At 38.4% G+C, this 26,372-nt stretch overlaps 1 protein-coding gene across 1 annotated transcript in view; it reads left to right on the top strand.

Moving 5' to 3' along the window:
- FMN2 (formin 2) overlaps window positions 1-26,372 on the top strand; it is a 159,550-nt gene that overhangs the window by 48,972 nt on the left and 84,206 nt on the right. Inside the window, exons 5-7 of the mRNA XM_075089405.1 lie at window positions 1,258-2,888; window positions 3,927-4,071; window positions 16,448-16,535. Coding sequence (XP_074945506.1) covers window positions 1,258-2,888; window positions 3,927-4,071; window positions 16,448-16,535 — 1,864 coding nt within the window. The remainder of the gene's footprint in view (window positions 1-1,257; window positions 2,889-3,926; window positions 4,072-16,447; window positions 16,536-26,372) is intronic.

Here is a 26,372-nt window from a genome sequence, read left to right as displayed (position 1 = left end):
AAAATCTGAGTATTTGAAAGATATCCTATGATCTAAGCCTACAGTCTCATCCATGAAGCTTATGATTTTGTAAAAGGGAACAAAAAGGCACTAAGTAACTGTTTTGCTGTAACCACTTGGGAAACCTGTTGCATGACAAACTTAATTCAACTAAATGCTTGAAGTGCTGACCAACATTCCAAATTTAAAGAAACAAAAAGTACTAAAAAGTGCATGCAACTAGAAAATAATAAGTTCTTTATTAAAAGATTTTTGTGTTGTAAAGTCATGCCTGTTCTATCTCCTGCTCAGCTTTCCTGAACAAGCGCTAATGGCTATTTTTGGACTAGGTTGCTTCTTTTGGTGCCTTTTGATAAAAGCACATACCCATTAAATTTAGTACAGTTAGGTACTGGTATTTATTTAAAAGGTATGAATTACTGTGCCATTTAAAGTTGACGGTTCCTTTACTCTGTCTATAGCAGGCAGGATCAGATGCTTCAGAGAAATATATAAAAAATATGGAAACCGACAAATAGAGAATAACCATCCCAGACAGGAAACTTTGCTAACATTACTCACTCACAGTCTGCCACTTGGCAGAGGAGTTTCAAATTTTGGGTGGGAGGGAAGTTCTCCCTTAATTTTGTCTTACTACTTTTCCTTCCCAAGCATGCTGGCTGGAGAAAAGCGTAATTGCTCTGTTCTGAGATTAGCTGTCTTTGAAAAGTGCATATTTGTTATGTTCTGCATTCCTAATCTGTATTGTATGATTAAGGTGTATATTGAAACCCAGCGGTCAGTATTGTGTTGAGTCTGTTATGCACAGTGCATCCCTTTGAAGAAACACTTGACATCTTTTCAATTAACAGAATTAAAGTAATGAAGTGCCCTTCCCACCGCCATGTCTGCATATCCATGTGTACACAAATGTGTGCAGTACTTCTGCTTAGTGGTTGGTTGTTTTCTTGGTGGGTGTATGTGGGGGGAGGGGAGGGGTTGCTGCTGATTTTTGGTTTTGCCAAATATAATCACAGTCTAAAACATGCTCGTTCTGATGAAGGTAGTTTCATACTGAAACAACTCATTTTCCTAAGCTATCATCTTCCACTGTAAGATGCAGCTAGCCAAAATGATACCTCTGTTTTTAAAGGCTTGTCACAACTGGCTTATTTCTGAACATCTGGAATACCAATATTCTTGACCTAAATTAAATTTTTTTATATAGTGATGAACGTTACCTGTTTGTGCTTATTATATATTTATTTTCTTTCAAAGGATGATTTTGAGGTGAAATCTGAGGACCGTGCCAGTGTCATCCAACAACTTGAGCAAACTATTGAGGATCTGAGGACAAAAATTGCAGAGCTAGAGAAACAGTTCCCTGTTGCAGAGGTACAGACTGCTGGGAGGGAGCAGGAAAATGAGCACACGCACGCAGTCTGTGGGGAACTCAGCAGTGTGACTCTTCAAACAAACAGAGAGGAGACCATACCCAGGACTGTGTCACAAGCGAGATCTGTACAAACATCACCAACGGAGGATTATTTAACACACACAATGCCTTCAGCCAATGCACTGCCACAGCCACCCCCACCACCGCACTTAGAAGGGGGCAAAAGTGAAGGGCCGACTCAGAAATTGCCAGCTCTAGAACTAAAGCCCACATTTTGTTCTGAAATCTCCTTAATTCTGTCACCTAAGCTAATATCAGTGCCGATGGATGCAAGCCAATCAGTAGAGAGTAGTACGCCGCAGTCACTTCTTCCAGGACCCAAAGTTAATTTGTCCCTTGCATTTGAAGGGGAGACTGAAATGCCGGCTTCCCATCAGCCTCTAAGCACTGTAGATGAGATTTGTAGTGAACATCTTCCTCCTTTGCCCATGGAGCCCACATGTAGCATCATCCCTCCAACGCTGCCAACCACTGAACCGTCGTCTTCTCTGTCTGGAGCACATGGCCCTTCCGTTGCCACTCCCATGTCCATGGCAGAAGTACCACCCCCACCGCCCCTGCCCGGCTCAGGGCTCCCTCCTGCTGGCTCAGCAGCACCACACCTGGACCACTCTTTGCCAGGCATACCACCACCCCCTCCTCCACCACCTTTGCCAAGTGGGGAGATACCAATGCTGCCTCCAGCCCCTCCTCTCCCATGTGCTGGAGTCCCACCACCACCTCTACCACCACCTTTGCCTGGAGCAGGAGTCCCACCCACTCCACCCATTTGGGGCATCCCTCCTCCACCTCCACCACCACCACCTTTACCTGGGGCTAGTGTCCCTCCCCCACCTCCTCCTCTGCCTGGCCTGGCAATGCCACCCCCACCCCCAGCACCACCTCTGCCTGGAGCAGGGCTGCCACCACCTCCCCCACCTCTGCCCGGAGGAGTCATCCTGCCCCCTCCGCCACCTCTGCCTGGTGCAGGCGTCCCTCCTCCACCTCCTCCGCCACCTCTGCCTGGTGCAGGCGTCCCTCCTCCACCTCCTCCGCCACCTCTGCCTGGTGCAGGCGTCCCTCCTCCACCTCCTCCGCCACCTCTGCCTGGTGCAGGCATCCCTCCTCCACCTCCTCTGCCACCTCTGCCTGGTGCAGGCGTCCCTCCTCCACCTCCTCCGCCACCTCTGCCTGGTGCAGGTGTCCCTCCTCCGCCACCTCCTTTGCCTGGGTTGGGGATACCACCTCCAGCCCCACCACCTTTGCCTGGAGAAGTGGTGTCCCTTCCAGTGCCAGCCCAGGGCAGCACCTACCCAGCAGGCCCACAGGTCTGTGGGTTTCTTCCTCCTCCATTACCATCTGGTTTATTTGCAATGGGGATGAATCAGGAGAAAGGGAGCAGAAAACATGTAATAGAGCCTTCTCGGCCAATGAAGCCTCTTTACTGGACAAGAATTCAGCTCCACAGTAAAAGGTAAGTCATCGAGTTGTGAAGAGGCAGCCTTATGGCTGTCCTGGTAGTGGCATATGTTATGAGTAGAAGCCATTATTTACTGCTAGGCAGGTCTTTGAGAGAACCTCAGTGCAAACAGGGTTTTATTTGTAGTTGGACATGTAAATGGGGTGCCTGTTTTATTTAAAGTGCACAAACTCAAGTAACATTGTTTGCACATGAAAGCTCTTTGAAGGTAGTGTTTTCAGCTGTCCTTTGGGGTTACATACCACGCGTTGATCAGAGATCAGGGGGTGACTGTGCCGCTAAGCATCTGTGAGATGGTGTTTAAAATGTTGTAGTTGTGCTTCCCCTCAACTCAAGATAATGTTGGTGTCTCTCTCAAGCAGCTTGCAAGTTTTGGTAGTGTCTTCCCTCTAGATTAATGTAAGCTGAATGCATTTTATCCTCCTTTTTCCTTTCTCCAGTGACCTAGAAATCCTTCTTTTCCCACCTTGTACACTCAGCGGGCAGATTCAAACTACAATTTATTTGCATGGCAGCATAAAGCTATTCTGCTAGCCTTTACTTTGATATACTTGTTTTTGATTGTTGATGCTTTTTGTTTGTTTGTAAAATATCGTTCTTGGTCATGAAAAGAAGTTTCCTTATTCTTTTCTTTACATCTCTGAATACTGACTGTAAAACCCTTCTGCTGCTATTTCATAATGATTTCCTTTCTTTTCAATTTCTTGCCACTGTCACACAGGTGGTCTGCACATAACTGTCTATTTCTCTTTCTCTTTGTGTCTATGTGTGTATGTTTTATTGCCTATATGCAGCCTATTTATATTCCTAGGTATGTAAATTGGGTAAATATAAATGAGCCTGTCCACTACTGTGTGTGAACAAAGAAGCAAAGATGTATGGGGGAGAATCAACAGTATATCTTATCAAAATGCTGCTAGAAGTAGTTAGGCAACAACTTTTAAATTGCTGCTATTTTATTTTCTTCATTCCTCCATTTATGACCTTATTTAGTTTGACGTTGCCCTACATAGGTCTTTTGCTTAACTTTAGAGATTCTAGTGCTTCACTTGTGTGGGAAAAAATTGAAGAGCCTTCCATAGATTATCATGAGTTTGAAGAACTGTTTTCTAAAACAGCTGTTAAAGAGAGGAAGAAACCCATTTCGGACACCATTACAAAAACAAAGACTAAACAAGTGAGTACTCATTTAATTTCAGATCTTTTCTAGGCTGCTTTTTATGTAAAGACAAATTTTTGCATGCAGCTGAGGTGAATTTTGCCTGGTGTGAAATCGTTTCCATATATGTACACAACATGTAGAAATAAAAGGAGAGAACGTAGGGTGGGTTTCAAAGCTGTATGTACGAAAGACTAAAGAATTTTTTTATAATTACTTTTCAATTATGTATTTTCTTTAAAAAAATCTTTGCTTTATCCACTTAAAAATTAACAAAAATAAACCTAAAATAATTAGGTGCATATATGATGTTTTGAAATTGACTGCACATGTGCAGTGAGTGGTATATAAATTATTCTGATTAATTTTATAAATTAAATAGTTTCATATGAATTACCATGACTTCAGAGAAAAATTATGTTTAAGAATCTAAGTCCTAATGTTATACCAATCATAACAGTTCTAAGTTTGTGTTGTGTTTATATATATGTAGTGAATATGAAGCTTATGCATACAATAGATGACAAGTACAGTTGGGAAAATCCAACATTAATCAAACTGGTTTTTTGAAATGGAATGGTGTACAGTAAAAAATAGGAAGCATATTTTAAATGTAGAAGTTAAAACCTTGGGGGAAGAGAATTGAATCTGAATACTTACATGACTGGAGAGCTTTGATGTTCTTGGTATCGGTGTGAAAATAGAGTTGTGGTGGTATGATAATTAATTTGCAGTTAAACTTTCAGGCTATAGAGGAGAATGTTCTTATGTAGAATCCTAAACAGCAGTTAAAGTTCTTGCTTTACCTCATCTTCACATTCCTGTACTCAATTCAAGACTATGCTGTTCTTTCCATCATCTTTTAACATACTGGATAATGCTGTACAAGATTATTTTTCCACATTGGTCATACAGTGACTCTTCAAAATATCAATGTGGTAGATATTATGTTTGAATATGATGTCTCCACCCAGTAGTTCTCGAGATCTTGCCTGCACAGACACCTTTGGTCAGCGGTATAAACACGCAGGCACTGTTTACTGTGCCAGCAACCTGCTGCAGGCAACAGAACTGGTACTGAAGTTAAGATGATTATCCCAAGGTGTTGGATAAAAACTTTATCTGGATGGATTGAAAGGATAGTTCAATCATACTTGAGTGGCTGATTATCATGTACCCGTGTGCTGCACTGGCTTGTACTAACTGGCATGTGAGGAAAGGTAACGGTGCTGCTGCTACCTTGCTGTCCTGAAATGAATCTCCAAAGTGCAAGACCTTTGCTCTTCTTCCCTCCTTCCAGAAAAAGCCCCTTTTAATGGTTATTCTTAACTAAATTAGTATGATAGCTCTTCAAGTAAAAAAAAGCAGTGCAAAGGTACCTCTCATGCTTTGCCTATGAACTGTTGCTCCATTCATATTTCCTGAGATTTGGTGATGCAAATCTCTCAACAGAGTAGAAATGACAACTGTTTAATTCTGTAGCATAAACAGTGGTTAGGCAGACAGTGATTATGAATAAACGTTAGATGTAGATTTTAATACTAAGAGTATTTATTTTTCTTACAATGCCAAAAATTTAGATATGTTGTCACTAAATAAATAAAACGTAGATAAAATTAAATGAAGATGACTGATTGTTCTTAACTTCTTTGAAAAGAAGTAGTTGTTTATGACAGAAATTTCCACACGGGTTTAAGGCAATCTAAGTAGGTGCCGTCATCTAGAATGAACATTGCTGTGGGCCACCTAACTTGACAGAAGAGAATCCCGTGTGTTTCTTTTTCTCTGGTGATCAAATGAATGTACTGCTCTCCAAAAGAGAGAGAAATTACCCAATGGTGAAAGTCTGATTTGTTGAACTGCAGCATCTGGGGGGGAAAGATCAACCAAACAGATAATTACAGGCTTTCATTAGTACTACAATTAGAGCTGTCATTTATTGCAGATGTCAAAGTTAAATGTTCATGTGTGCAAATCCAGTTTGGGCTTTTCATAGTATTGACATGAGACAAATGAAGTAGAACAGCTTCACAAAGACATTCTACGTACGCCCTCTCAGCAGTTTGGAATGCTGGCCTTCATTTTTGAAATTCTCTTCATTTATACCGCAGTAAACACTTGGATAATGAAGTCCATCCATGTTTAGCAGAAGAAACAGTTATTTGGGAAAATTATGGCTGTAACTCCACAAGTATGTTTTTATAGGAAGCACCAAGTGCTGTTTAAGTGGTTACTGACTTACATGGTTTCTATGATAGTTACGGGTGTTGTAAAGATCTTACAAATGGTGTTTCTGTAGTGATTTTTACAGGGACGATTTATGCAAAGCAGATGTGTTCTGTCACCTGTTGAGCTATGGAGGAACGTTGTACAGAACAGAACCAGGACCCACAAAGCTCACTCTGCTTTCCAGAAACGCTCTAGTCTGGCAATTGGTTTTCTTCCTTGCACTGATGTGCGTGTGTGCTGAGCGGATGTATTGCTTAGATGGATTGGATGTAAAATACTAGCTACGCTAGAAATAGTAGTCAGGAAAAAATGCCCAGATAACCTTCAAATGCATAAAATATTTGGTACTCTACGTAAACAACTGATTTTAATAAAACAATGTTTTTATTGTAAACTGAAATAAAAATATATTTACAGAGGAGGCCACATGGTTGGGGGGAAATTCTAGCTAATCTGAAGAAAGATTTGATAGTTTTGGGATGTTTTAGTGGGTGAAAGATTAATTATTTTGGAGTTCACTGCTGTTTGCGCACAGAGCTATTTATGCCATAGAGTATATGCATATGTTTGCTTGTGTATGTGTATAAATATGCATGACATAATTATTTCTAAATGGTGACCCCTTTTTAAGTAGTCAAATTATCTATATTGTTGTGGGTTGTTTGGGGTATTTTGAGTTAATGATTGAGCTAATTTACTCTACCCAAGTACTGCTTCTAATTGTTTTTTCTTTGGCATGATCATCTGCAAATAACTTAATACAATATAAATCAATAATGCTTTAAACAAAAAAATAAATATTACATCTAGCACTGAATGAAGGCCACATTAAAATCCATTCCAGAACTTTAAAGAAAGAGAAAAAATGCCGTGTCAATATTTATTTGTGAATGCAGCTGGGTTTATTCTTACTGTGTCTCATTTGGTGCTACAGCAAAAGCTGTGATTTATTTTGCTCTGTTAAAATGTATATGTCAAATTCTCAGCTGCTGTAAATGTGTGCAGGCTCACTCAATGAGAATGCCTACTAAATCTTCAAAGAAAGTCCTTTATGGGCTATATTATAGGTGGGGCTGCCATTGCTACCTATTAAAGTGGCCTGGCTTTCATTATAAGTCCCTGTTATAACTGTGCCAAAATTAAGCTCTTTAGGCTGCAAGTTCTGTTGGGTTGGGGTTCCCTGCCCCCACCCCCTAGAATTGGGTGTCTCCTTCATTTTGCCAATGTTAAGAAAGAAAACAAGGTCTGGTTTTGCTCATGTCTGCATAGTTTCATAGACTTGAAATATGGAAAAATTTTATCAGATACATGTCAGCTGTGTAGAGGGTTTCTTAAATTTTGCCACTTTAGAGGCTATATCTTAGTTTCTATTGCTCAGGAAGGATTTCAGGTATAATTCCAAAGACTTTTTTCCTAATGTTGTACCAGCAGGTTGGAAAACGGGTGAAGAGGAGAGAGGCAAAGGAAGATTAAGATGAGTAATTGGGGAGGGAGTGAAGAACTGAGGAGACCTGACAGGTGGAAATATAGAGCATAATAGGTCTGATTCTGTGTCATCTCTTATTCTGTTTAAACTAGTTTCTCTCAGAAACTTCTTGTGACCTGGGGTATTCTTGACCTGGATGTTCCTTTCAGCAAATAGTGGATCTCATCAAACCTATGGTGTCTGGCCCAAGCAAAGGGTGAAAACCTGCTTTTGGTGTGTCTTTCTTAGCTGTGCCATGTAGTTACAATACTAGTTTTGGTTACATGGCTAGATAGTATTTTTCATAGGACCCGTTCCATAGTTATGTGGACTGTGTGGGAAGAGCACAGTTCATAATTATTACTTAGGAAATGAATATATTACCTGAGTAAAAAAAAAAGCTTGTATCAGTTGTTGCAGCACTTAAAAAACTTGTAATTAGTGAAGCAGGAAGAAAAAGGATAGTCTTATGATTATGACCACATGCTAAAAAATTATGGTAAATGCAATATAAAACATGTACTTACATGGCAGACATTGGCCAGTGTGCCCTGAATGGGTTCAGCATAAGAAGTGTACAGAAGGGGCTGAGCTGATTTACATAGATTGCTTTCTGAACCTTTGAATAGTCATCTTAGAAACCTTACTGATAATCCTCTAACTGTATTTTTGGAAAATAATATACATGTAACTGCAATGAACTTTTCAAGAGCAGACCATGTGTTTATAATCTATCATGTAAACGAAATAAAAATGTTAAAGATATTCTCATATGGAAATTCCACTGTTAATCTATTGACATTAAGACTTTAATCTCCCCCTTCCACCCCAGAAAATAAATAATAGGTTACTAAAGTTTCATTCTGTTTCAAAAGCCTTAGATGCAAACAAGATGTATCAATAAAACTGTTTAGTTAATGATTTCAGCATTTTTGAATTTTTAAGCTGAATATAAAGAAGCAGTGGTAATAGAATACCCCTAGAAATAAAATGCCACATAAAATAAGTATAAATTGGTAAATAAGGTAAATGCCATACTGAGTTAACAGATAAAAGTTTATTCATGTTTATTCATCAACAAGGAATGACATAAAGGGAAAAATAACTTTCTGGAACGAAGGGTTTATTCCCTCTCCAAACAGTAGAAGCACTGTCTTAAGGAGATTTCTGTACCCACACTTACTGATCTATTATTACCTGTGTCAATGGCACAACCATTTGCTGCGATTTTATGCACTCTCCAGAGATACAGTTGGGGTTCTGCTGCCCCCACAGGCAGCAATTTTAGAGGACTTGACTGATGCATCATTTTTATTTATACAAGCAAATAATTCATAATGTCATGAAGTTATTTATGAAATTAAAGAATATCTCACTTATTTGGCCTGTAAGAATAATTTCTTTTATGAGATGCTGTGTGAATGTGATCTCTGTTTTTACCTCTTATTCTCTTCTTTATATGGCTTATTGCATGTTTTGTTATTATTTGTTTTATAACTGTATCTACAAAGTTCTTTGTTGCAAACACAGTTTTAACTGACTGCATCTGTATATCAAATATATTTACTTGTTCAGGCTTCTCCGGTTTGTGTCCTCAATTAACCACATGCATTTCCCGTTCTTGTTTGCTTCCTGTTTTCTTTTCTTTGGATCATATATTTGCAAGTTTAAAAACAAATACGAGCTTGGCATCTGACAGTCTTGCAAACTCATCTTGTGACCTCAGAGCTCTCTGAATTTCTCTGTTTTGTTTGTGTATCCTTACCGGCACTGAAAGGTTCTGCTGATGTAACGGCCTGTTTTAGATGCTGCTGCTGGGTTCTGTATGAGCGAGAAAGGTTATGTCTGTTTTTTAACCAGAGGAGCTGTGTAGAGTGACAATGGCCTCATGTTTCTCTGTGCTCTGGAAGACCTCAGCAGGGGAAGGTCTTACTGAAAGTTTGTTTAACTAAAGAGGAAAATAGGCTTTGGGTTAGAGTGAGCAAGCTGCAGCTCTTCTGTGAGACTGAAAGCTGCATAACTAAAAAGCATAACCTAGATCTTGAATCATGGCAGAAAGGTAGCTGCCATCCTGGGCTGTGTACAATTCTTGCTGTACCTGACGCTGTCGAGTATGGGTATCTTAGTTACAGCCATCTTTCCAGGGAGGTTGGTGATCTCACATCCTCATAGCCAGTAGTTCTACACTTTTCAAATACTTCTCCATCCCTCCATGGTGCTTCTGACTCACTGTAAGGGTTCAGTGCAGTGGGCATTGTAGCAATGGGTGACATAAGAGAAGAAGAAAGGAAGAAAATATAGAGATAGCAATATGCATTTCTTCTCCCATCTCTCTGTTTACATTGATTTTGCTAAGGAGGCAAGAAGCAACACTTTTTAGTACAACAGTGTTTAAATCTAATCAAGAAAACTCCAATTTCTTCAGAATCAGATGTGCATATGGAGTGAATGTGTTTCACTTAGAAATTAGGAGTTTAGTGCAGTGGTCATGATGATTTAATAAAAAAAGAAAATCACTGAAGTGTGAATGTACTTGCCTGTATTACTATCAGATCCTAACTGATTACAAATTAAAGAGATTTTTACTGTCAGTAGGAAAATCAAGATTCTTAAGATTAAGGGTTTTTTTTTTTTATTTGTAAAGAAGTAGTGATTTTTCAGGGTTTTTCTTTGTGGCTATATTTGGTTACTTAGTGCTGACTCAGTACAAAGAGCAAGAACAAAATAGTTGTTATATTAATTTGGAGTAGGTACAGTGAATAATGTCATACTTTTGACTGTAACAGTATGTCCCCTTTAAAAGTGGAAATACTAAAGCTTTTACAACATGAGGTGGTTTTTTTTGATGTCTCCTACTAGATATAGTGGGTTCTCATCTTTCTTGGGGACTTTTTTGGTTTGGGGTTTTTATTTGCATTCCTTACCCTTTCCGAAACCCTCCACCTTTTTCCATGTCTCTCTCCCTGACTTGATATGGTAACTTTTTCTAAAATAATGAAGACTGTTAATTTTAAATATATTTGGGTAAGCAAGAGTTTTCAAAAAACGTGTGCAGTTGCACGCCTAATTTGAGTATGCAGTGACAAGATTGTTCATAGCAGTTGGGCTGATCACCTGCAAAAACCACCTGCTGACTGCATTGCAGACCGTGCATGAAAGTTCTGGCTTTCATACAGAGTTTCTAAGGAAACTTTAGCTTTTTGGGTTGTTTCTTTTTTTTAAGGAGTTTATATTGTAGCATCTGAACATACATTTGCATTACTAACCCGCAGAGACACTTTTGATGATTACAAGCAGAAGATCTGAAAATATAGAAGCAAAACTTTAGGTACCCTGGTCCTTTAGCTGATGAAAGAAGGAATAACTATAATCATGGTACATAACAATGAGTTAAACTCTCAAAGAGGAGCTTTAGGTATGGAAAAATAAAATCCTCGTGACCTATTTTAAAACTAACGAATTTAAATTTCGCTATTTGTCTCCATCCCCTACTCCAGTCCTTAAAGTTACAATATTGTCATTTTGTAGTAAGGGACACATTACTGTTGTTTAGCTTCCTGTTGAGGAACACAATGCTTATCTAACTTATTACTGTATATCTGAATCCAAGCAATCTAAGTATTTTTTCATCTAATGTCAAAAGTGAGGAATATTAACTGGGGTAGCAATCTCTTAGTAAAAGATTACTTCTATAGTAATTATTTTATGATATTCATTTTAAACAATGCTTTTTTAGTGATAAAACAGCATAAAAGGGCATGAACTCTTTCTCATCTGTATTGTTAAAAGCTTTACTTATGAAAGCACAGTAAGGTAATACATAAAATGAACAAAAAGTAAATATTATGTTTAATCCTCACCCTCAAGCATAAAGTTACAGCATCTACAAACTGGCAGACACGGCTGCTCGTCAACAACACGACACGTCAACAACTTATATCTAGAAGTACATGACAAAGAGAATTTTGAAACCTGAGGTATCTCCCCATAGGTTATGAGAATCTTCAGTGGAGAAAGTTAGCTTGCAGACGGAATTCCAGGTTTGATTAGGGTAGGAGACAGAAAAGTGCTCAAAGTTACGCTTTGGTTGATGTTGTGTGGTAAAAGTCGAGTTCAGTTAAATCATCATATGCCATCAGCATGAATATGCTGTTAGACAGCTAGGACTGGGTATTGGGTTTGGTGGGTGGTTTTCTTTTTCTTAATCATTAAGTAAAGATGTTTGATCTTCAACTGTACTAAAATGACCTCATTACTTGAAGTAGTCCCTGCCTTCAGTCTCACACCTGCCAGAAGTCACTTATGGATTTACCTTTAAAAAAAAGCAAACCCTACACACAGAAAAACCCATTCATAAAAGCATAATGTTATTCTGTTATATCTGTAAGAATACAAGGATATATATGTGAAAGATATGATGGGTCCAGTTCAGTGATTGCCAGTTTTACCTCTGGAATACACTTGAATCTACAGAAAAAAAACCTGTTGTCACAATGCCTAGAGAGAAGGTGACCACATTACTGCCCTGATTACTGCTTCTTAACAACTTGTTTGGGACTTTGGGGTTTCTGCATCCTCTCTGCAACAGTTACAAGCTATAGGTCTTTGTACAGTGGAGTTTCCTGCATGTGACATTTTGTAATGTATGCTAGTTTTTCTTAACCAGTGAGAGCCTTGGGATAATTTTGCTTAATGCTGGCAGTCAGAATTGGAACCAGAAAATGAGAATCACTGCAAATTCCATGCATTAACTAAATATTATTCTGGGGAAAGGGAATCTTCATATTCTTCCTTCGGGGTTCTTATCAAACATGTGTCTTGTGTTACCTTTCACTAAATATCTCTCTGACTTTTTTTGCTTGTGTTAAACAATCAGGAATAAATTTGGCATGTAGTTTGTTTACTGCTTAACAATGAGGACCACTCAACAACTAGAAAGTTTGTCCTGGACTTAAGGCTGCAGATAATATCTCTAACTTCCTTTTTATTTTTTTTTTAAATTTGTTTAATACAGAGTTCCAGAATGCAAACTAAAAAGGAGCTGTGTATTGTGTCTGAGGCTTTAGATCTTGTAGAGATTGGATTTATCAAACTTCTGTTGTTCCGCCTTTAAATGGTGTCACTCGTCTGAGGCCTGTAGGCCCAGACTATGTAGCTGATTTATTTTATTGCTTTATTTTTAAATGTGGGAATTGCTTTAGGCATTTATGCTAATATTCATATTTTCTGAATTAGTGTTGTATTGTTACAGCCATTCTATTGGAGGAAACTATAGTATTCGTGCAACTGACTGAAATGGGAATGAAATGCACAATGGAGACCAGTACAAAAGTTGACATAAACCCTACATTTTAAGTAAAGCCAGACAAAACTGGTAGCAGCTACATAAAAACGCCTTTTCTGTTGCCGTTCTGCACCTATTCACCTGACAAGTCATGCTCTTTGGTATTCCTTTGATGTCATGGTTCAGAATTTTGGCAGTAAAGACAACCTATTCTTCACAGGGACAGTGCTTCCCACCCCCGCCCCTCCAGATCTCTAGCAGAATGTGCCACTCAGTAAATAATTATTATCCTGCACATCAGGTAACTTCCAGAAAAGGCAGCTTCTTTTTCCTGCTAACTTTCAGGCCAGATTCCTTTTAGAGCACAGGACTTAAAGGGATTTACTAGGCCACTAAATCTGGTCCTATAGCATTGATGGGAACCACATCCCCTAAGAAATCATGTTCTAGCCTGCATCATAACAACATAGTTAATTTATGTGTTTCTTTTTCTCCAGTGTTAGCCCCCTTGCTGTATTTGTAGACCTGATCTCAGTAGCTCTGAGCTTTAGATTGTTGATGGGTGATAGAAACAGTGATTCCACAATTTGAAGCAAATATAGTAGTGTATGGGTGCTGGCACCATTAGAAGTAGGAGAGTCTTAGGAACAGACCCCAGCTCATCCTTGCTTTCTGGGCCTCCAAGACAGAACAGTGTAGTTCTGCTTCCTTTCAAAGGTCGAGTTGTGGAACCCTTCCTTGGTCCTAGGTATGTTCGCGCCTGTAACATTGGTTTGGAGAATACCACTTAACAAAGATATTTTACACTCTGTTTTCTTCTTTTGTTTTGTTTTACTCCTGGACAACATGGTAGCATGCATCAGTTCCATTTCTACTTCATTTTTGCAGAATGAGAGTGACAAGAAATGTACGCAGTTACTCCAGATGATCTTTTGCCACTTTGTGTGGCTATTGTTATTTCCTTATAGGACTTTTGTAATGGGTTTGCATTTATGTTTTAATTGAGTCTTTTTGTCAGCTTAAGGATAGTTTTCTTGTTCAAAATAAAGGCAACAAAGGACTCCCTCTATATGTTGATGACAGCAGCAAGCTTAAGTTATTCTATTATTGTGAGATGTTTCAGACTTCAGCAAAAGCACTAATAGTGGAAGCTGGAATCAAGAGTTTCCCCAATATTTTCCATACCGAATTCAGTCTGGTCAGTGTTGTTGGAGTGGACAGCTTGAAGGAGAACATTTTGAACTTCTGTTAGGTAGCGTACCACATTGCTTCTTTGTGTTGCTCTGCCTTTTCTGGAAATACGGTTTGGTAGCAACACCAGTTAAAGAGTTTCTGTTCTTTTTGAAATTTTGTACCAACTTTTTTTCCCTGATAGAATGTAACATACTTGTTTGGTTGTTATTAGAGATCTACATTGCAACGAAGTTTTTAGAAAGACTTCATCTGTACCTTGCTACCCAAGATTGATTTTATTTTATGAACTTTTTTAGGCTGCAAAAAAGTAAATAGATCATAGTTTCTTTTTACAGCAAGAAAATGTCATATTATTTGTCCCAGTTTTATCTAGTTCCAATAATAAGTGAGATTTATGTTCCCATTAAAAAACACTTAGAGTGATTTTAGCCTATGAGAAGGATAGTGTGGGGCATCCTAATTACATTTTTCTGAATTATTTTAGTTTTCCCTTTGAATTCAGAAAATCTGACTATCATATCCTATTTTAGTCCATTTGACTTCAGTTTTAAATTCCTAATCATATATTACATGAATTAGACAATTACAAAGGAATGTCTTGCTAATTTCTGACAGATGACGCCAATAGCTATGCCTTGAATTTAGGTCTTTAACCTCATGAACGGTAGTTATGACACACTTGGTTTCTAATTTTAAAATTTTCAGTTCATGAGCAGAATGCTGTATTTTCACTTCACTGTAACTTGTTAGGAATCTGTGAGGAAAGGAGGATGAAATACTCCAGACTTCATAACTGCTTGTTGTGAAGGCTTACGGGAACAAAAAACAATTAATAAAACAACTGGCCATCCAACCATATCCCCAGAAAACCTGTACTGCAATCACTGAGTTTCTCAAATTTCCATTCCTAAGCAGTCTCAGTGGCAGAGTTCTGGGACAGGCTTTTACTTCTCTTCAGCTACTGCTCAAACATCAACATGCAAACCTGTCTGAAAACTTCAGTGAATCAAAGTTGGCCACAGGGCAAATATCTTATGGGTATTTTATGGGTTGTTTTGTTGTTGTTTTTTTTTAAGATGTGAATTAGATCATGACGTTCTTTACTCTGGCTAAATTAATTCTACTTTTTCTAATCTCATTTCTGCTAATTGATGTCTAAATAATTTTGCCAGTTGGACTGTAGATGATACAGCACCTTGGTGCTGAGATAGGAACTGCGTAACTTGAAAAAAAGTATGTTTCCTGACTACAATGTAAAAAGAACTCGAACTTACAGTTCTAATTATCAGGCTCTTCTTCTTTCCTCCAAGTGATTCTCAAAGACTTTCTTCAATGCATTTAATACGGTGTAAAACTTAGCAACCTGAGTAGATTAAATATTAACCTTTTCCATCTACGTAATGGTTGTACCCCTGCATTGAACAGTACTTCACCTGGAATCACGTCATCTTACAGATAAGGGTCCTTTCCTGGCATTGCTTGCTTCTCATATCAATGAGATAAAATTTACAGTAAGCTGAATTCAAACAGCTTAGGGCCCTGTGGAAGACAGTCTGTGAATTTGTCTGTTGCTTTTATGCTTGCAAAGCAAATATGTACAAAAGTGTATTTTAGTGGCTAATTTTAATCCCCTAAAGCAAGAAGTTTTGATGGCTTGATTTTTATTTTTTATTTATTTTAAAAACAAAAAAGCTTTGAGACCTTTTATATTCCCTAAAAGTGATCAAAGAAAATCCCAATATGTACGTGGTTATTTTGCTTTTTAAATAAAATTCATATTGGCGCCTACTACGTCAAACATTCAAATAAAATAAAAATTCTCACAGTTTTAGCTTACATCAAAGATGGAAATCATTGTGTGGTTTTGGAAACCAAAGCAATTCCAAGATAGACACAGTTGGAATCTTTTTTTATATGACAGCCTGTTTCATACACTTAGTAACATCAGTGTGAAGTTGAAAGCGTGCATCCTAATAAAGGAGGAAGTCTAGGGGAACTTTTATAATGACCCTTTTAGGATCAATATTCAACTAGGTGGCATAGTTACTTACACTTGGGATGGATTTAAGCAGCAGAAGCAAACTTTAAAAATAATAAAATTACTCATTTTGCATGTGTATATAGACTACACGGTACTATTTCTTGAGTTTGTCATTAATAATGTGAAATATCTTGTACATTTTCCTGCAGATTACTACTAATCATTGCGTTTCTTTTGGCAGGTTGTCAAGTTGTTAAGTAACAAAAGATCTCAAGCTGTTGGAATATTAATGTCTAGCCTTCATTTAGACATGAGGGACATTCAGCATGGTAAGTGAAATAAGTATTGTTGATTCTAGCTCAGATCACATCATTAATGATCTGGAAATGCTAATTATTTCTATCTCTTGATATGTAAAAGAAACTAAAAAGAGATGCTTTTTACTCTATATTTTTCAGAAAATAGCTTGTTCTCCATTTATTTTCCTCTTTCTAGTAACATATTCCCTTGTCCCGTGTAGAAAATAAAACTGTTTATTTGCAGAATTGCCATCTACAGTTTTTGGCATCAGTTATCCAGGTGGTATAAAATATAGACACTTTGATTTTTGTCTTTCTGAGGAAGTAAGTCTGATGTGTTGTTTATTTTAATTCAGATAGCCTCAGGACATATCCAGAAAAGTATATGATAACATTTAATTAATTCGCTATATAAAACAGTTCCTATAGTTGGGTTACCACAAACTGTGGCGTTCTTTCATCTTCAACGGCTTTTTTTTATAAAGGCAGATCTTTTGGGAGAGTGTAATACTTTTCACATTTATGCTAAGAGACAGTAGTGCAAAAAGGTGAAAAGTAGAATTGCATTTATATTCACAGCATCCCTTGTGTTTCCCAAAGGCTTTGGATAGATTTGAAGCAGATTGAATTATCCTGTGAAGTGCCAGCCTACCTATTAAATAAATGTGGTTTCAAGTATAACACAGACTTCATAAATCACAAAAACATCTTGTGAACTTTCTAGACTACATATTTACATCCATGCATTCGGTTTACTATGACTTGCTTATTTTGTGAAATTATTCATAAATAGAACAAATTTCAGAGCACTCTGTCAGCTAGTGAGTAACTCTTAATCACAGTTTTAAGTTTTTATTAAACTGTTTTGATGGTTACTAGACTTCCTCAAGCTGAAGCACTTAAGATGGTAGTCATAGAGCAAGGCGCCAGTGCTGGCGCCAAGAAGTACTTGGTATTTCCAAAGCTGGCAGATGTAGTTCAGTTAAGTCATAGAGCAAAATCTGAAAACAATGATATGGTCCTTTCCTTCAGTCAAATATTCAACTTGGTTTCAGTTAATAATGAGAACCTTATGAACAAAGGAGTCCGCCTAACATCTGTGTCTGTGGTGAAGCCAACACAAGTTCATTGAAAATTTGCTTGCTTAACATGCAACACTAACAATAACATGGCATGAATGTCAGTAGTTGAAGGGGTCAAACAATATTATGCTTAACCTTTATCCTATTACGATATTAAGTACACATGATCATCTAAGAGCTGTGTGCAGATTTTGTATATTCCTCTTTCAATAGCTCTTTTCTAAAACCAAGAGTCTTTGCAAAGGGGAACTTAGAGTGCTCTCATTCCCTTGCTCTGCAGAAGCGATCGAAGCAACATGAGAGAACTTTTGTCTGGTGGGGGATTTGTGGAAATGGTTGGAAGATCCTGGTGTTAAAAAAGTTGTTGTCTCTTTTGAAGAACATAAAATAGGTGTGGAGGAAAAGTGGTGAGGAGCAGGGAAGAAATTTGCATGGTGGGGGCAAGGAAAATAGAGGAGAGATCTCACCAGGAAGTATTTCTGGCATGAGTTGCTCCATGCAGAGTTCTCAGAGTGATCTAACCATAGAGCTTGTGGAGAAATTATAAAATCACAAGCCCAAGTATTTAGCTTCACCTTCACGTATGCACTATTTTAACTGGCTTGTTAAAAAGTAAGGGGTTTACATTTTTTCGAGTTTTATTGCTTACTGGTTTATCTGCTGCAATTTGAATGTACAAACATGAAGGTATTATCAAAAATTAAAATAATGTTAGAGTGTCTCCACTAGCAAAATAGTTGATATATTTGCATCTTTATATACAAATATTTAAGATGTATGACAGTAACTACAGCAAAAAATGTGATCAGTGTTCTTTGACCACTGGCCCAGGGTTTTAGTGGTGGTCTTGAGTTTTTGCCATGTTTAATGTACGGTGACATGTACGTTTACCCATCTCTCACTCAGTACAACACAAACAATATTTTTTCATAAATCTGAAAAGCAGTCAAATGAAACTCCCCCCACCCCGACTCTGACAATTTGTGGTACTAGACAACTTACTTTATAGGCTTTCTTGTAAATATTCCTTATATTGTATATAAAGCATATCTGTGGGATGCAGTATTCATGAAAATCGCAGAGGAATTGTTAGGGCTTTTTTTTACTGGCCATAGGAAAACACCCAGAAATAGAGAGGAAGTTTTGATGCAGTGTGGTATTCAGTCCATTTCTTGGTTTGCACATTATAGTGTTTTATTTTCTAATGGTTTAGAAAAATTTCAAAGTATTTCAGGAACAGAAGGGAAAACAATTGTGCTGGCTCAGTTCACCTAATACATTGAGGACTTCAAGATTTAATTCATATTTTGTTTAACTGAAAAGCTTAAAATAATAACTTGAAACTTTGGCAAATGCTGTATTTAATGTCTTGGAAAAGTTTTTTGGTTTGGTTGGGGTCTTTTGGTGTATTTTTATTTGCTTTTTAAGATACAAAACAATGGTGAAATATTGCCTGCGAGAAAGAGTCCTTGATGAAAGATTGTTTTGGAAACTTGAAAATTTGAATAATTTCTGATGTTTTGTTCATGAATCTTGAAAACTTCGCTACATTTTCATGCACATGTGATCAGATGGCATTTAATGAAAGATCTCAGAATATTTTTAGGTATGCTAAATAGCCTTCTCTGATGATGATAATGATGATATCCTTGTTAAGTGTCAGCTTGTAGAATTGCATTTGTCTGCTCCTGACTTTGAAATGTGTTTAGTAAAACAAACTCCCAAACCCTGGCTGCTTTTAAAATATTTTTACAGTGTGGAAGAGGTAGTTGTAATAATCAGAGCACATTTGTACTGAACTCTAGTATGTCTTTCTAGTAGTGCTTTAAAGTAGGGTAGGTTGATTTTTTTGTTGTTGTTACGGGTTTTTTTTTAGTAGATTCTAATTGCTAACAGAACTCCCAGCTATTTTATGCAGTCTAGGCTAGAACTGTAAGAAATGTTTGTCTCTAGTGCAATTTTTCTATGTTATTAGTATAAAAATGAGTCCCTTTCTCATGGTTTCTCTGGTTTCACACAAGGTTTTACTGATGCCTATTTTTTTACAATCATCTATCAACTATGCAAAACACTTTATCCAGGCATTTTGCTTGCTTTTTTATTTTCGCTATACCACAAATATCCTTTATCCAGTATTATGTTCCCACTAGAAATATAGCTGTATTTGGCTGCATGATACAGGCAAAGCTCGAGAAATGCCGAAGAAGCACTTCTTACATATTTTTCCTTTATAGCTCAGATTTTCTGCCTAGAGAAAAGACTTTGGTTTTAACATTAGCCTTTTAGGGTTTTTTCTTAACATTTGAGAGATGCAACATGTGCTTAAACTAGAAATCCAAGAAGATTCCAGTTAACTACATGCAATAATCTATGATGAACACCCTATACATTAATATATAATTGCGTGTTAAGCCTTGTGTCTACGTTTAGGGACCATGTCTCTTAAATAAGATATCTCTTTTTTTAAGAAGTTGTCTGTCATCACATGAAATGTTACAACTGTGTGAAATTGTGACTATGTTGCAGAGAATATCGTTGCCTTCTGAGACTAGCAAAAAAATTCTTCTGTGTGTGGAAAAATAGATGGAAAAAATAAACTGAAGATGTCAGCCAGAAGAAAAGCAAATTCTATATTCCATGCAGACAAATATTTCATTTACTACAGAGTCAGATTTATATCTAGTCTTTATTTCCAAAATGGAAATTAATCTTTTGTTCAGCAAAATAATCTTAGTCAGAATGTGCCTTGTAAACGATGAAAGTAGAAGTCTGGCAAAAAACAGCATATGCAGTTCTCTGTCTTTTGAAGTTGTCTGTAATCTTTTCCAATTCAGTAAGTTTCTCTTAACATGGTTTCTCATTTCAGGCACTGTGTTACCTCTGGCATAGCCACAAGATGCCAACTGTGTTTCTGTAAGGTTTTGCATAGCGCCTTGTTGTTGCCCTGGCTCTTTCGGAAGCAGTTTGGAAATTTCTGTCTCTGAATTTTGGGCCACCTTTCTCATATCCTCATTTAATAAGTCATTTTCCCCCCTTCTCTGAGACACTGGTAATACAGACTTTGATGGAGCTACCTGTCCCACTCTGATAACTGCAAAAAAAAAAAAAAAAAAAAAAAAGCAAGACCAAGGCTTTTCTTATTACAGCCTTCAACTCATTGTTGGTCAGCGATACTAGGAAAAGAAGTTAAATGAAAGAACGTAACAGGAAAAATAGTTATGGAAAGTGCAGGCAGATTCACTTAACAGCTGGTAAAGCCCAACTTTTTAATCTGGATTTGAGATTATTTTACTGAAATTTGTATTTGCAGCAGAGCTTGCTCTACTAACAGAAGTAGTACTTTTAACGACAGATGTACCTTCTGCCCTGAATTAAAGACAGATGTGCAGGAAGTGAATGTACTTTAAATCTTAGTGGGCAAAATAAATGTTTATTCTTTAGTATTTGGCTATTGGTGGCAAAGGAACATGAGAAAACCTTGGGTTTGTTTTCTTACTCAACTCTTCGCACTGACACATAGAAACAATGAGCTAGGAGAGACTTTGTCAGAGGTTGACTGAATTTATCTGGAGGAGAAGGACAAAATCTCTTATGCTGTGCAGGAATTCTTCACGCATTGAAGCTTCACGTAGTCTCAGTGGTCATAGGTCCAAGAGATGCTCTAAATGCAAGGCAAACAGGAAAGAATGAGTCAACATCTGGAAAATAAGATTAGGATTTGTTTATTTTATGGCAGGTCCAGAAGTGATCTGAGCATTATTTATCCAAATAACAATGTATGTGTATAAGCATAATCATCTGAAACGCATAATAGGGGTATCTTCCCAAAAGACATGTTACTGTTTAAACAAGTTATGAGGACAAAACAATACATGATTGGATCAAGTTTTTTTGCACATTGTCATACTGGGAGGTAAACCAGCTGCCCAATATTGTTACTTCTGTCCGTTAAAGTTATGGAAAAAATCCTGGATGTAAGAACATATATAGAACACTTTTTCTGTCAGATGGCAAGTCTGTATTTCTTCATTAAAGGAATGACCTATAAAGCAACCACAGCTGGTGCAGGTTAATTACAAAGTTTGAAACTTTACATGGCTTATTAATCGAAAATTGAAATTTTTTTCTTAATCAAATATTGAGCATTCAGACACCTAAAAACTTAAAAGATTATGGCTTAAGCTTCCCCTCTGATAGCCTTTCCAACAGGTGTTAAGATTCTTCTGAGACACCGCCAAGGAAAGTTGATCGGTTCAGCATTTTTCTGTCCTGTGAACTAGCACTTCTTCAAATCTTCTCACCATAATCCTTAGTCCTATTTGGCTATTTCTTCTTAGCTTTATGCCGCCATGTTCATTACACTATGCTGTCTGTTAAGATTGCAAGCTTACGCATTTTATTTGCTTGTAATTACTTTACAAGCTCCTATTGTGAAATTACTGGTAAGGAAAACAATGGAATACACAAAATGAGTTTTATAAAAGACAGACTAGAGTTAAATTAATGTGCCACACGTATGCATTGCTGCAAATGTTTCTACTGCTTTGCTGCTGTTAGGATGCCCACTGTGTTATGTACTGAGCAGCCAAAAGTGATTCTGGAGCCCTTGTCTGGCCAGTGAGGAAGGGCAACAAAGGACCTTGGAGAAAGGTGAGGTTTCCAACAGATGTGGCACAAAGCCCAGAAAGCCAGTCCTGAGTATTGAAAGCATGCCTCAAGTCCTCTTTCTGTCCTTTGAGGTTTTCTGAAGCTTAGTTCATGGTGACCAGAGGCCAATAAAGCCATAGCAGCAGTTGTTGAGGAAAAAATACAGTCTTGGTTATCATTTTCTTTAAGTATGCATGTATGTAACATGTTAAGATAGATAATGAAGGACAGAAATATTCATATCACCAAGAAAGGAACTGAAAGTTTTATGTGATACATTCTTTTGGAATTAAAGAGAAATTTACAGAATTAAACCCCTTTTTCTGTAACGCAAAATACATTTTAGTTTTTTTAAATGAGGGAAATCATATTGAGTTTTTTCACAATATTTGAATCAGCGGAGACTAATTACTGCCACATTGGATAGTTTGGATAATTAAAGATTTTTGTTGTTGTTAAGAACATATGAATGTAATTTAATAGAGAAGTTTTGTAAGAAACTGTAATTGCATTGTTTGTCTGTTGTTTCAGTTGAAACAGTTTATTTTTTTTCTTGGAAGTCTGATTAACTTTGAAACTTTGAGAGAAAAGTTTCAGGAAAGTTCTGTTCTCCCAAAAGAAGAAAAGCAGTATTGTTATTTCTCATTTCTGTACCATGTAGTCACTCATAAGAGGGATGATTACAAAATTCTACGTGTAAAAGCAACAAAATGCATGCTATTAACATTAGTGCCATGCAAAAACTATGAGAGGCCCGGGGAGGGAAGGAGGAAGAAAAGGAGCACCTGGTCTTCTTTCCGTAGCAGAAATATTTTCCACTGTTCATACTTTTATATGTTGCTGAACAGAGATTTTAGCATTATGAAATTAAGAAAGGCTTATTAATTTACTAAGATGCTCCAATAACGCAGTAACACATCTTTTCATTAAGTGAAAACGTTTCAAAAAGGATCTTTGCCATAACAATCCATCTGTGATTTCATGTTCATGTGTTTGTTAGATTTGAATATATTTCTGTACACAAAAATTTGTATTAAAAAATTAACAGCACTTTACATGTATATTGCCGTTAAAATCAAATATAAGTACAAGGTAGTTAAAATGAGAATTTAGTAAAACATGCAGATAAAACCCTTTTTTTCTTTTTTCATTCATTATAGTTCTTATCATTCCTTTTTTTAAGGAAGCAAATAAAACTATATGCTATATTTGATCAAATGGAGATCTGTCTAGCTTAGTACCTGATCTCCTGTGTGGATAACCGGGGAGCGGGCTGGGGGGGAAGGTAAGTGGCACTGACTGCTCATTATGTAATTTTTATAGATCTCTATTTTATCTTTTTGCAGTAGTCGTCTTTCTCCAAATTGAAAAGTTTGTTTGGAACGACTTTTATACACGTTGTCTATTCTTTGTATTTTTTCCTTTTTTTTCCCCCCCCCTTGCCACCAATCTAAGATCCGTAGTTCTCTTTCTTCCCTTTGCAAATGAGGTGACTAACTCTGTATGCTATTTTCAAGATTTATGTGTGCCATATGTCTATGCCATGCTATCACATCATCTTCTATTTCAGGCTCCAATTTTTTCTATATTGTTATTGACATTCTGCTTGCCCTTTAACTGTTGCTAATTATTGAGCTTATGTTTTCAGAGAACGATGGAAAAAATCTGAGTGCCTCTTTTGGGGCAGTAGCTGTTAATTCGGTATCCATCGCAGCGTTTTTACAGTTTGGGTTCTTACCCCTCCCCCCCCATCTTCTTTACTTGTATTGACACTGAATATTTGAAAGATCCTTTTGTACATGTTTGTGGTCAGCTTTAAAGTGGCTCACTTTTATTATCTGCCGACGTACTACCTCACATTCGTTAAACAAATAAATGATCTGCAAAGTTCCTAGTAACACTGTACTTTGAAAATTGATCGTCCATTTTTGTAATTTCCTATTTTTTTGAGCAGCTCTTATTTTTAATCAGAGTAGACCTTTCCTCTTATCCCATGACAGCATAATTTTTTCTGAAGCTTTAGGTAAGGACTGTGAGGAGCCTTTTGCAAATACAGTATCAGCCTGATCGCTCTTACCTGTGCCTCTGTTGACTCCACTGAAGCAGTACTACTTAATTTGTTGCTCATGAGTGTCTACTACAAAATGACATGCTACCTGTCTTTCTCATTACATTGTTTTATCTGTATGTTTTTTCAAAAGAGCTGGTCCTCCATGTAATATAGACATTTTCCAGGCACAGAGTCAGACCGACTGGTTTGTAGTTTCCAGCGCCACCCCGGCAACCCTCTTAAAATTTGCATTTGTATGTTCTGAAGCTTGTTCAATTTGAGACGGTGCCCAAAACGTATCACTGCAGAAGTGTAGAACTTGTCTGAGAACCCCTTTGACCTTTTCTGTAATTGTGAATCCTAACACAAATACTTTGTTTAACCTTTTCTGACTCTTCCTTTTGTGCTCTTTTTACAGGCAGATTATATGCATGCCCAACTGTTTCCTGTCAGGCTTCACACATCTGATGTGTTTGAAAGCAGTTTTATTACTAGCTTTATGCATTTGGCAAGTTGGGTTTAGACCTTTTTGTTCTTGTCCGATTAACACTGAACTTACGAGACTTTTTGCTTTTCTATTTCCTTTGGCTGATTTCCACTTTTTGAAGAGTTTGCCTTATTTACAGGTGTCCCCCGTGCTCTTATGTTTAGTCATAGATGTGGTTTTGCAGAGTAGAAATACTGGGGATGTGAAAAGACCAGGGGAAAAAAGGGTGGATTTGAATTTTTCAGTTGATGATTATTTTTTTTCCTCTGAACCCCTAAGGTAGTGTCTGTAAGCTTCTTTCTGACCTCCAAGCTTTTTTACCCTTTTAAGTGATTTCTCATTTTAATGTAGTTCCTCCTTGTAAAGTCTAATTTTATGGTGTTATTTTTAAAAATCCTTTTCCCCGTTGTATAAAGAATTTCATTTACAACCTAGAGCATCTCCAACCGTTTTGTACACTATTCGGAAGCAGATCAAGTGTTGCTTCTCCTCTTTTGGTATTTCTGCCTAGTTGCTTTGACTAATAATCGTAATAGCCTAAAATTTAGGCTCTGCATGATGTCTCAAAACTATACTTAACAGGTTAAACCCTCTGCTATTATGTTTTCCATGTTGTGTATTGTCCTACAGCTTTTACCCATCAGAAGTCGTTATGAACGTGCTTGTTGAATGACCTGCGATAGGGCACTAAGTACAGAAAACCGGTCAGGTTTTGTGTTTAGGCACGAACTCCCTCGGCTCAGGGAATGTGGTAGATCTGTTGCAATGCATTGCTTTATCTTCACTGCCTCACGCTTCCGTCAGCCCTCGTCGGGGCTCTTCTGCAGCGGCCAGTAACGGCACCGTGCGCGGCCTCGCGTCGTCGGAGCCCGCTGACGGTCGCCCTCCCGCTGCGGTCGGAACGGCCGCCAAATCCGGCAGTGAAGGGTCAGTCCGCCCATCGCACGCGGCCGGTGCCTGGGCGCCCCATGGAGACGCACCAGGGACGCAGCCCGGGCGCTCTCTGTTCAGCTCTGCCTACCTGGGTCATCTTTCTGGCTCGTCTCCCCGGGTTTACGCCCGGACTTCCCTCCGCCCCGTCCCCGCTCACCGGCGGAACGGGGTCCGCGCCCCGGCCCCCGCCGCTCCCCTCTGCCCCCGCCGGCCCTGCCCTTGCGGCCGCCGCCCGGCCCGACCCGACCCACCTCCCCGCTTCCAGCAGCAGGTGGCAACAGCGGCCCGCGCGGCCGCCGCCGGCTGCGGCCCCTGGGCGGGAGAGCCCGGCCCGGCCCGCGGCGGAGCGGAGCCCCCCGCCGCGCCGCGCCCCGCCGGCCGGGCCGGGCAAGTGCTCGGCCGCCTGCCTTCGCCCCGCTTTCCCGCTTGGAGGGAGGCGCTGCTGCGCGGCGTGCCTCTCGCCCGGTGAATACCCCCTTCTGACAAACGGTTCTGAGCGTAAGGAAGGGAAAGGATGCAAAGATGGCAAGGGACACTTGTTTGCTGTACCCACCCATCACCTGCGGTAGGCAGGGTAAGAAACAGCGCAGGGGAAATTACGGTTTTCCACTGCAAAAATTGTGAAACATTTAGTGTGAGAGCCCGCTGTTTGTCATGCTGGAGCCGTT

Source organism: Phalacrocorax aristotelis, chromosome 3 (genome assembly GCF_949628215.1).
Source record: "Phalacrocorax aristotelis chromosome 3, bGulAri2.1, whole genome shotgun sequence".
Taxonomy (NCBI): domain Eukaryota; kingdom Metazoa; phylum Chordata; class Aves; order Suliformes; family Phalacrocoracidae; genus Phalacrocorax; species Phalacrocorax aristotelis.
Note: the sequence above shows the minus strand (reverse complement) of the source record. Positions and strands in the feature narration are given on the sequence as shown.